Source organism: Carcharodon carcharias, chromosome 13 (genome assembly GCF_017639515.1).
Source record: "Carcharodon carcharias isolate sCarCar2 chromosome 13, sCarCar2.pri, whole genome shotgun sequence".
NCBI classification, from domain to species: domain Eukaryota; kingdom Metazoa; phylum Chordata; class Chondrichthyes; order Lamniformes; family Lamnidae; genus Carcharodon; species Carcharodon carcharias.
The window spans coordinates 23,744,675-23,756,340 of NC_054479.1; the positions used below are offsets into that span (position 1 = coordinate 23,744,675).

General features: G+C 41.5%; 1 protein-coding gene across 4 annotated transcripts in view; it reads left to right on the forward strand.

Annotated features, from left to right (window-relative positions):
* The window catches only part of LOC121285876 (clustered mitochondria protein homolog), a 96,382-nt gene that overhangs the window by 82,629 nt on the left and 2,087 nt on the right, over positions 1-11,666 (forward strand). For all 4 annotated transcript variants that reach the window (XM_041202796.1, XM_041202797.1, XM_041202799.1 and 1 more), the window contains 8 exons: positions 2,651-2,804; positions 3,564-3,703; positions 5,047-5,127; positions 6,230-6,355; positions 6,800-6,921; positions 8,800-8,893; positions 9,937-10,071; positions 10,747-10,820. In XM_041202796.1, the coding sequence (XP_041058730.1) occupies positions 2,651-2,804; positions 3,564-3,703; positions 5,047-5,127; positions 6,230-6,355; positions 6,800-6,921; positions 8,800-8,893; positions 9,937-10,071; positions 10,747-10,820 (926 nt within the window). The remainder of the gene's footprint in view (positions 1-2,650; positions 2,805-3,563; positions 3,704-5,046; positions 5,128-6,229; positions 6,356-6,799; positions 6,922-8,799; positions 8,894-9,936; positions 10,072-10,746; positions 10,821-11,666) is intronic.

The window sequence follows — 11,666 nt, forward strand, 5'->3', positions numbered from 1 at the left end:
ATTTGTTTACAAATTCAATTTGCTGAGTAAAACATGACAAGAGATAGAAGATTGATTAATACTTCAAATACTCAATTTTGCATGACTTAATTGCACCATTCCATTACGAGATTGAGCCGTGAAAAATCAGAGAAGTCCCAGGTTTGGTCCCTGGTTTGTGTTGTATTCGCTGAAAAAAGAAAGACTTGCATTTATATAGCACCTATCACTACCTCAGGAAATCCCAAATCATTTTACAGCCAATGAGGTTTTTGGAAATATGGTCACTGTTGTAATGTAGGATTTGTGGCAGCCAATTTAAACACAGCAAGGCCCCACAAACAGCAACGTGATAATATATTTTAGTGATGTTGATTTGAGGGCTAAATATTGGCTATGCTGCTGGCAATAACTCCCCTGATCTTCTTCAAAATAGTGTTTTGGAATCTTTTACTCCTACCCAAGAAGATAGCTAGGTCTTTGATTTAACATCTCATTTAAAAATAAATAAATAAATGGCACCTCCAACAGTGCAGCAATCCCTCGGTACTGCACTGGAGTGCCAGCCTATATTTTTATATTTGATGTACAACCTTCTGACTCAGAGGCGAGAGTGCTTCCAACTGAGCCATGGCTGACACTATCAATTGATCCCATCTACAGTGTAAGTGGAGAGAATAGAGAAAATTAACCTGTTCCCACTTCTGTTCAGTGACCATGGCCTGTATGTGTGTCCCTGTGCACAAATGCTGATTGAGGACGGATCAGGCTCGGCTGTCATTTCCTTCCCACTCAGCTGTCTGGGCTCACACATCGAGAATTCGCCCTTGGGTGTGGATGGCTGCTGCTGTTGCTGCTTGTGGAAATTTGGGAGGAGAGATTTCCTTTGTGCACTAGTTATTGCAAAATTTTAAATCTCCTCTTCCGCTGCACATAGCATATAGAGTAAGCCTCCTTGCACTTAATGAATACAAATCACACTCTTAATAGGAGAAGTAAAGGGAGAATAGGAGAAAAAAAGTGTCCTCACATGGAGATATTTAGTTAGCTAGATACCAGCTTACTGACGTACAAGTAATGCTTGCTTACACAATTTTAAATTACTTAGTAGCAGCTAGAAATACTTTGGGAATCTCAAAATTTTTCCCAATGGTTGGATTTGATTCGAAGTCAATGGTATCCAAGAGTCCCAGTTTTATTTCAACAACAATTTACATTTACATAGCACCTTTTAACATACTAAAATATACCAAGATGCTTCACAGGAGTATCATCAAAAATTTCAGTGACTGCAATTACACAAGTCTGTGCTTCACCTAATGGAATAGAAATCCACTCCAGCACTGATTCAGCCACTGATTAAGTTCTGTTTACAGCTAACTGTTTATTGCTCTGTGAGATATTATCCATAGAATTTTATAAAACAGATTCTGAACAAGTGTTTTTTTGCTGTCTCTGAAATCAGCCACTTAGCACCAAATGATGTCAGGAGGCCATCTGCTGTTCAAAGGAAGATTGGGAAGATCCCAATCTCTGAATGTAGTGTTAATTATTTTAAAAAGTTAGCAAATGTCAATCAGGGCAGAGGTGGGTGAGACAATTGGCCTCAGTGCTCCTGGGCTTTGGAATTGGGGAGTGGGGGGGGTGGTGTGGGAAACCTAAATTCTGCTTCTGATCTCTACCCACTTGATTAAAAATGCATTGTGTAGATATTGGGTAGAAGCAAATGTTCATCGGCTGTGACATTTCCTCAGCTTGAATAGTCTGACATTTATGTTTCAGCTTGAAGGTGAAGACTACTTATTTTGGCAGTAGAGAGCTGCTGGCTCCTGTGAAATAATATCAACGGGGCAGAAAGTAGGCATCATTACATTGGCTTTCCAGGTGTAAAATGAAGCATTTTGCTGGTATTACAGCCTGTGCTGTAAGGATTGAAATGACATTCAGGCAAACAGGCAGTAGGCACCTTGCATATACTAATGAGCAGTCTAATGCCTGCTTTAAAACCAGTCAGGGCAACTGTACTTATCAATACCTGCTCCATTCAGCTTTTTTCCAGACTTGACTGTAGCCTAGCAAGCAGGTGCCACTGAAAAGATGAGTCTCCATTCTTTTTAAATTATGGGAGTTTGAGGGAAAAACAAATTACCGTACCTCCATCAGTCTTCTGAGATGGATACTACAGGCGACCTCTTTGGAACCTCTGCTGCAGTTGCAATGTTTGGCTCTTCTGCCAGGTTTCCTTCATTGAAGGCACTAGTTCCTAATGGCATTCCATGTCACATTGCCAGTCACTTTCTGACACCTCACAATTGTCTATTCTTAGTGTGCATCTTGACAGTGGGGATGAACAAGCTATTCTAATGTGGCTTTATTGGGTCAGGGCTAATTCTGATCCTGTCGTCTCCTGAAGTTCACAAACTGTGCTTCCCAGCAAGGATAGTGATTAGGAGCAGGAGCAATATTTGTTTTCTTCCCATTCCATTGGGAAGCATTTAAGTCAACTCCATTTGCTGAAATCAGTTACCTGGCAAAAATGATAGATCAAACTTGGAATTGTTGTGTGTGTTGGAGGCAGAAAACACATGGTGAGCCACCTGAGGAGTCTGCAGTAACCCTTTTTTTGAATTGTTGCTGCTTGTTTATTATATTCTTGAATATTTTCTCTCAGATTCTGCTGCGAGAATATAACTTTGACAGTCGTCACAAGCCCACCTTCACAGAGGATGATATTCTTAACTCCTTCCCTGTGTTCAAGCACCTCATTGTGAAGGCAACAGATGCTGATCAGGTTTATAAGAATGCACAAACTACTATTCAGAAAGGTATGTTATGCCAAGGGGACAGTGTTGATGTTTGGGTAGAACATTGATAAAAATGAAATAAAAACAGAAAACGCTGGAAAAACTCAGCAGGTCTGGCAGCATCTGTGGAGAGAAATGGAGTTAACATCTCAACTCAAATATGATTCTCCTTCAGAGCTGAATTTCTCTCTCCACAGATACTGTTAGACCTGCTGAGTTTTCCCAGCATTTCCTGTTTTTGTTGTGACTTGGTGGTGGCCGACACACTGCTCAATAGGGAATGTGGTGACATTGTGGGTAGATGGGATTCATCCCTGCAAAAGGGACTGGTTTAAAGTGACTAATAGCTTTCTCCTACTCAAAATTCTTGTCCACTAAGAAGGGGTCAAGCTATGTGTTTTGTGTTTTCCTTTGCTATCAGCTTTGAATTTTGCAACACTTCCCCCTCCTCCTGACCAGACAATCAAGAAAAATCAGATGCCTCCCTTGGGGGTATTTATGGGCATAAACTCACATCCGAGCATTGTATGACACAATATATATGCCTGGGGTTGTACAACATTATATGACTTGTCCACCAATATTCATACTACTTTTTTCTAAAGACACTAATTTTTGGTGAACTTTAGGTCCTGGGCACCCGATGAAAAGTCTCCTAAGTAACCGTTCAATATCCAGTATTGATAGTGATTGGGACAAGAAATCATAGTTGATTTTTTCTGCTTTCACTTGTTCCCTCACTTGTAGCTCTGACTTGTACTGATGCTCTTATATTTCTAGGAAACATTAAGGAAGGTTTTGAGTTGCTCAATGAATCTTTAAACCTGTTCAACAATGTGTATGGAGCCTTGCACCCGGACACTTGTGGTTGTATGAGCCTTCTGGCACGGGTCAGTTACATCATGGATAATATCCCTGAGGTGAGTAATAATTCCGCTTTCAGAGAGCTGGGTAAATGTGTGTGTGAAGTCTGTGCTAGAAGACACCGTTCCACACCATTTAGGATATGGTTGTTTTCCTATTCCCTACGTTGTCAGATCCCAACCTTACTAGGTCCATGGTGGGAGGTGTCAAGCGGAGCTTTTAACAGGAGCAGAATCTGAACATGAAATTATCCCTCATAGTGTTATGTCTGTGAGGCGGTTGCATCAAGTGATGATCTCTATCTACTGCCTCATTCTGCAAGTCATGCACAGTATGCAACACTACACATTTCCACAATATACATGTGTCTGTGGCCACCTGAACTGTAACCTAAGTGTCTAGCCACTCCACATGTCACTGGTGATTCACGAGGGAATTAACAGGTTGGTAATTTGGAGTCCCTGTAGCTTTGCATTATTAGTTTTGTCATTGTTATATTTTCTGCTAGCCTCTCATCATTATTATTCGTAGGGAGAAGAAAAGTTTTTATTAGATTAGGCTCTAATATTGGGAGACAATGGCCCAGATCTTCTGGTCTTTGGCTGGTCGGAGATCGGATGCACTACAAGACTTCTTGGAAGTCCCAACGCAAGGATTCCACAGGAATTGCCTGGGAAGTTTCAACAGCCGATGGACAATTCCCCTTCTTCCCCGGACCCTCAGAGAAAGATTCCAAATCTGAGTTAGAATTGGAGACTTCGTAGGGTTCCTGGATTGTTACCCAGGAAATGCCAGAGGGTTGGATTGAGGGGAATTGGAGGATCGGAGTGGGGTTTGGAGGGTGGAGGAGGTTGTAGAGTCAGGGGGAGTTGGAGGGGCAGGAGTCAGAAGGTTGAGGGCGATAGGTCAAAGGGTTGGGGGAATCATTTGTATGGTTACCCAGGAGCTAGATCCGGTTTTTTTCAGTTTAATAGTTGCTGGGTATTGATCCAGGTAACTGAACCCTCCAAATTCTTTCACTTAAACTTAGAGACTTTTTCGGAAGGTCTTGGGGAGCTGGAGAATTGCCCATCAGAAGTGGAAACTCTCCTGGCAATTCCCGCAGAATCCTTGCATTGGGAATTCTGAGGGGTCCCGAAGCGCATCCTCTGGGGTACATCCAGTCTCTGACCATCCAAAGTCCAGAAGATCTGCGCCATTGTATTCAATACAAATCTGATCCTGTAACCTGTAGTGTCTATCCAGAACTAGCTACCTCTGCACAGTTAGTTTTCAGGGTGACAAGTTAGAGTCAGTGAGCCAATACATTTTGAAGACTCTGAGATGGATTGATTTTCCCTAAATGCTGCTGCCTCTTTCAATTATGATGCATGTTGATGTTTTTCCTGTTTTTACACAGGCTATAAGCAACCAGCAAAAAGCCGTAATAATCAGTGAGCGGATCCTTGGCTTTGACCATCCCAACACCATCCATGAATATGTGAGTAACTTTCTTGTCTTGTTCACTTGAAGCCACCAAATTGTGCTGGGGGGTGCTTACACATTCAAGTGCCCATGGCTTACTGCCATTCTTTGTGTCAACTCAGACAGCGTTGGCAAGCTATTTCACCATGATATGATCACAGCTGAGCTCAGTCCTGGTAATGTTTACACACACATGCACAATTTTACTAGATAATGATCAGGAATGGGAACTACAGGCAGTTTTCCCCCACTTAGCCGGGGAAGCTGAAGCCAATTGTAGCACCCTTGCTTACTACTCTGGTGAACTGAGCTAATTCGACAGAGAATGGGAGTTGAATCTGGAACCATTCTAGTCCATACAATAGTGTTGCTGGTGAAGTTACAAAAGACATCTGAATGTGATTGGGTTAGTGATTATCTATAATTCTTTTTTTCTGGTGAAATGGCAGGCAATAGGGTGCACTGTGTTTCCATTATCTTCAGCAAAGACAGATTTATGTAATATTAGTCCAGTGACAATACCACTATGCTACCGCAATTAGGGATAGGCAATAAATGCTGGCCTAGCCAGTGATGCCCACATCCCATGAATGAATAAAGCAACACCCTATGATCTAAAGATGGATCTAGACAGTTATTGTCAGTGGAATTCTCAGAGATGAGTTCAGGTGATGATGCCAGTGAAACCCCCAAGAAACCTGCAGATAAGTTATTCGTTCAGACACTGACATCCTATTGCTAGTATCAGTATCTTGCTACTGACGATGTCAACTTAATTCGGCCTCTGCAGGAACACTGACTTGGAGGCAAGAGGCTTCTATAGGTGATAAAACAATTACAAAGTAAATAACTGGAAAATGGAGGAATTAATATCTTTCACACTCCAGTAATTCCGTTGTTCTGCATGTTGTAGCCAAACCTCATCATTATACACTCCATCATTAAACCCTGTAGAATATCCCCCCCCCAAAAAATGCAATGCATTGCTGCATCTCCACTTCACTTCATTATGTGGTTCATTACTTTAGATTTGAAATAAGGAACCAATTTTCTGCTTAGGTGTAGATTAAGGTGAAACGTTATGCTCATCACAGCCTTCCATTATTTTTCATTCACAGGCCAGGCTTGGCCTCTACTGCTTTGCCAACAACCAGGTGTCAATAGCACTGAGACTGCTGTATCGCGCTCTCTACCTGATGCTCACTGTCAGTGGAGAAGACCATCCAGAAATAGCTGTTCTTGATGTAAGTGTGTAAATGTCAGCTTTCCTTGTGGTGGGATGAGTTTAAGTGCAGTCCTCCCTGATGTGTTTTCTTCTTGAGTGGAGGCTGGGGTGGGATGGGGAAGGGGATGCAGGCTAAAATTCATCAAAGATGGTAGTCACCTGAATTGGTCACCCAGGCATTTTATCAACTTAATGATTGGAGATCAGTGTGACTTGCATTTAAATATCATATTTACTGTGGGGAAAAAAATTCCAAGGCACTTCAGAGAATACAATCACCATTATCATGCTATAGCAGGATGGAGGGGGAGTGGGGGGTGCAGTGGTGGGGCAGGGCTTCAGGGATTAGCGGGGCACAGTCTGTCAATGTAGAAGCTTCACTGTCGTAAAGGGGAGTTTCTGGCAGACAGGATTTGGAGTTGCTCAGTGTGAAATTAACTTTATTTCTGTCCCCCCACCACAGAGTAACATCGGCCTAATGCTCCAAGCTGCACTGGATTGTGACCTCGCAATTCGATTTCTGCAGAAAGCGCTGGAATTAAACCTCAAGTATTATGGGGCCCAGGCTTTAGAGACTGCACTGAGGTACAGCAAAGGACTCCTGTATCTGATAATCTTGACTCAGAATTGCTTTAGAATTAACGTGATACAAATTGCCCAGTAATCTTGCAGATACCCATGCCAGCTGTGAACATGTTTTTGTTTTTTCTGAAGGAATTTGCAAGTGTTCCCATTTCAAAGCTGCTACAAGTTTCTATTAGAAACTAAATGCTTCACATACGAACCTTTTTATCTCTGGGACCCAAGTTCAAATTCAGCCCAGATTAATGGGAATGAAAGTTTCTTGTCTACCAGCTGCAAGGATCCTGCATAAAAGTAGTCAAGTCTGGTTGGCATGGGCCTACAGAACAAGGCTTCTCCTAACTGATAGTCTCTATCAAAGAGGCTACAGGTAGCTATAAAAATGTCACATTGATACATTGGTATACCATTTGAAGGTTGGGATTGATGTTGAATATAGTAAGCTTTCCAAGAAAGGGCTTGTATTTATATAATGCCTTTCACAACCCCAAGCCGTCGCAAAAGCTTTACAGCCAATGAGGTATTGTTAGAACTGTTGCCATTGTTTTAATGTAGGGAAATATGGCAGACAATTTGTGCAGTGGGATAATGACCAGATTATCTGTCTTTTGGCGATGTTGGTTGAGGGATTAATGTTAACCAGGACATGACTAGTGCCATGGAGGGGTGAGCAGGAATCAAAAGCCTGCATCTAAAATTTACCTGACCTGGGAATGCTTGACACCCTTAAAGAGCAATGTTTGTATCGTTGTGGGCCACTTGGTGAATAACATGGCGCTCACAGGTTATAAATAAAGCTGAAATTCCAATGACTTTACAAATATCACAAGCTGCTGATCCAAAAGGATATAGTTTTAGGATTTACCCATCAAAGGGGAAACAGGACATGATAAGGACAAACCTTTGCATACCTCCAGACTCAAGGAATTCTAACAAGGCAAATTAGATTGACAGAATTGTTACTGTACAGAAGGAGGCAATTCAGCCCATCATGTCTGTGTCGGCTCTCTAAATGAGCATTATTACTTAGTGCCATTCTCCTGCCTTTTCCCTGTACCCTTGCGCATTGTTTCTATTCAAATAATCAAAAATTATTTGTGCCTCCACCACACTTCCAGGCAGTCCGCTCCACACTTGAACCACTCACTGTGTGAAGAATTTCGTTCTTACACCATATTTGCTTCTTTTGCAAATCACTTTAAGTCTGTGCCCTCTCGTTCTCAATACTTTTGCGAGTATAAGATTTGATTACCAAGGCATGTGAGCTGGCTCACAAATACCCTAAATAAGTGTTCTACTAACATCCCTCTCCTTGAAAAGTACATATCTTTAAACATGGTTTGAGAGTTATAAATGAATACTGTACTGTTTTTGCTCTGCTAGTATGCAGTGGTCCAATTGACAATATATCTTTGAATCGAACATAGCACTGATGAGCCTTAGCCATGATAGCCAACAATTGGGTGTTAGGCTGTTAAGGGTTCATTGTGATGTTTTTGGCTGTTTCCCTCTCATTTAAAGTTTGTTCACTTAGTTGTCACTTATTGTAATTACTCATGGAAACCTTGCACTTCCTTTACTTAGCAATATTTGTGATCATGTTTGAAAACTCAATAATATGAAATATATGATTTTTGATTTGAAATTTAAAAGGTTCATCACAATATGTGGCTTATTCATGAACAGATCACAACTAACCCCTCCAACCCCATCTGGGATCTTGTCTACAGGAGCCACTAAAAAGTATGTTACAGGGAAGTCCCACATTGCAGAATCCGCTAATGTCCCATAATGGACCTAAATTTAAGGACCCACATCTAGGTTAGTCATCATGAGTTGAACTGTACTTCTGTCTAATTAGTTTTTGTTTGAACTGTACAGCTATCATCTCATGGCCCAAGTCTACGCTAGCAAAGTAGAGTTCCGAACCGCTGTGCAGCATGAGAAGGAAGCCTACACCATCTACAGGGCTCAGGTCAGTTATTCCAAAGCTGCTTTCTCTCGCTGTTATAGAGTTTAGGTTCACAAGTCAACCTTTAATGAATCTTTTGAGAGCTACCTTACTGTTCCACACTCAATTAAATGCAAGGCAACTGTGTACTGTGCTGAGTAAATGGCAAGTCCATGTAGCTGAACAGGAAATAATGTTTACCTTGTTAAATAAAGATCTCTACTGAATTAAGCAGTGAGAAACCCTTATTTTTTAATAAAGAAGTCAGTCAATCCATCCAACTGCACTCATTTCTTTGATCCATGTACAAGACTACATAAACATTTTTCCACTCCCTCAACTCCACCCTTTGGCAAAGGAAGGGACTCTTTGTACAAATACTTCAATTGTTCTATATTACAGTCTGTACTTCAATCAGTAAAAGGTTATGCACTGCAGGAGGATGGTTAATTCTCTTGGTCCACATCACCCATTGCTCTCACAACCGATTCCAGTGTTAGGCATGTGTCATGGTGAGGTTCACGTGGCATTTTGTATCTCCCACCAGATGATACACTACAGAAGGGTATACTGATAGGGTTAGATGCAGAAGAGTAGAAGAAGGTTTTGTAAAGCATAAATATTGGCATGGACTGGTCGGGCTGATTGGCCGTCCCTGCACTGTAGAGTATACATAGGATTTTGGTGTAGGGTAAGTGGAATGAAGCCTTCACCTTCCAGTGCATTGACTAAATGGGAATCCTATGTTATGGTTGCAGTGGATACATTTCTAAGATAGAGGCAGTGGTACCATGTGCTGATAGTGTTGTTGGCCTGTTGATTCTAATGCTGGGAACAAAGGGCTTTTATGCAATGTAAGAAAGCATGTAATGTGAAAAGACCATTTGGCCCATTAAGCATTCTCCTTCCACAGTACACAAGCGTTCCCCTCCACCATTTACTCTCCCAAGAGAAGAACTTAGATAAATATTGCTGGTTTGAGCAAAACCCCAGAATATTAACTGCTTAGAATAGCAACTGTATGGAAATGTATCCATATTTTTCTTGCACTCTTATTTCTAACTCAGCTTGGGGAGACTCACCAAAAGACAAAAGCGAGCTCCGAGTTCCTGAAGCATGTCACTCAGCAGGCTGTGAACCTACAGAGGACTATGAATGAGATTTATAAGAATGGATCAAATGCCAATCTTCCTCCAGTACAGGTCAGTACCCCTTACTTAGTTACAAGGTGATAAGTACCTCTTTCCTCCTGTTTCTTTTAGAATGGATCTTGCCAGGCGGGTGAAGAATCCCTTCCTTGGGAGGGGTGTCTTGGTAAAGACCAAGAAGCTGGTTGATCTTTGTCAGCGGATGTAATACATGCCACTATTCCGAAAGCTGAAATCCAATGAATGGGAGGTTGATGCTAACTAGTTAGTTATGTAGGATTTGCCAGTTTTACAACTTTATTATGTTAAAGGCAATATATAAAGTGTCCCAAGGCACTTCAAAAGGGTTTTCAGCAGCAAATGAGCTGAAGCAGGTGCAGAGTCAGGCAATGCTATGGAAGTGGAAATACGCATTCCTGGTGATAGTTTAGAGATGGTGTCAGCGGTTGAGTTGGTGGTGAAGTTGAGCTGGTTGTTGTCAGCGTACAAGTGGAAACTGCTGCTGTGTTCTCAGATGATGACACCGAAGGGCAGCATGTGGATGTGAAATAGTGGGGAGCCCAGGATAGATTCTTCAGGGACACCAGAGGTGACAGTGTGGGAGTGGAAAGAGAAGCCATTGCAGATGATTCTCTGGCTACGATTGGATACATAGGAATAGAACCATTTCAATTAATATCCCTTAGCAGACGTGAAAATACTTAACAGCTCACCCACTTGTTTTTTCAGACCACACCACTGAGTAATAAGATGATACTGCAACAGCTCAACATGGTCAATGGGATTGTCCTTACTGGTAACAGGTAACATTTGTTCTTCCTGTTTCTGTGAATTACTGCCATATTTTCCCCAAGAGATTGCTCCATTTTGAATTAATTCCATTTTGCAACTGGGAACTACTTAAGTGGTAGAATATTCAAACATCAATCTGTAAGTACTGGCAGAGAGATTGATGTGGACAATTATAGTAAAGATTGGAAATTCTTAAGTTTAATTTTCATTGGAAGGTTATGTCTCAGCTGTGAATGGCATTACCGTTTGAAAGCAGTTTATATTGCTCCCCAATGGTTCATTTCATGCTTGCTGGCCAGGCTGGTGCTGAAACTTATAAACTAAAAGCCACTGATCTCAGTGTGGGCAACAGTTAGACAGTGCTATAATTGACCTTTGCAGTGGTGGGGATGCTTTTGTTGGCATCCCTAGGTAAACATGCCTTTCTTTTGCACACAGTCACTATCCTGGGACTCTTGATGGAAGTCTACAAATGTTGTTGAAGTTGAAAGTGATCTTGGCTGTGGTGTTTTCACTGTGAAGTAGCCTATAAACACTCTCGCATTCTAGGGTGACACATGAAGAAGTCATTTGGGCCAGATACTAGAGGGGCAGCCAGTGATTGTTGAACTAAACTTGACCAAGAATTGGTTTCTATAGCAGAGGAGAAAAGCTAGAAAATGCATGAGAACTGTATATTTCTCATGAAATCCATACCCTGTAATATTGTTCTTTCTCTTGATTTTTGGAAATTGATGTGTGCAAACTGAATGCCAAGTTTGCCTAAACAACAATGAAACTGCAATTCAAAAATAATTCACTAGCTGTGAATCTTTGGGAAAACTTGAGGATGTGAAAGGTCCAATTTAGGTGCAAGT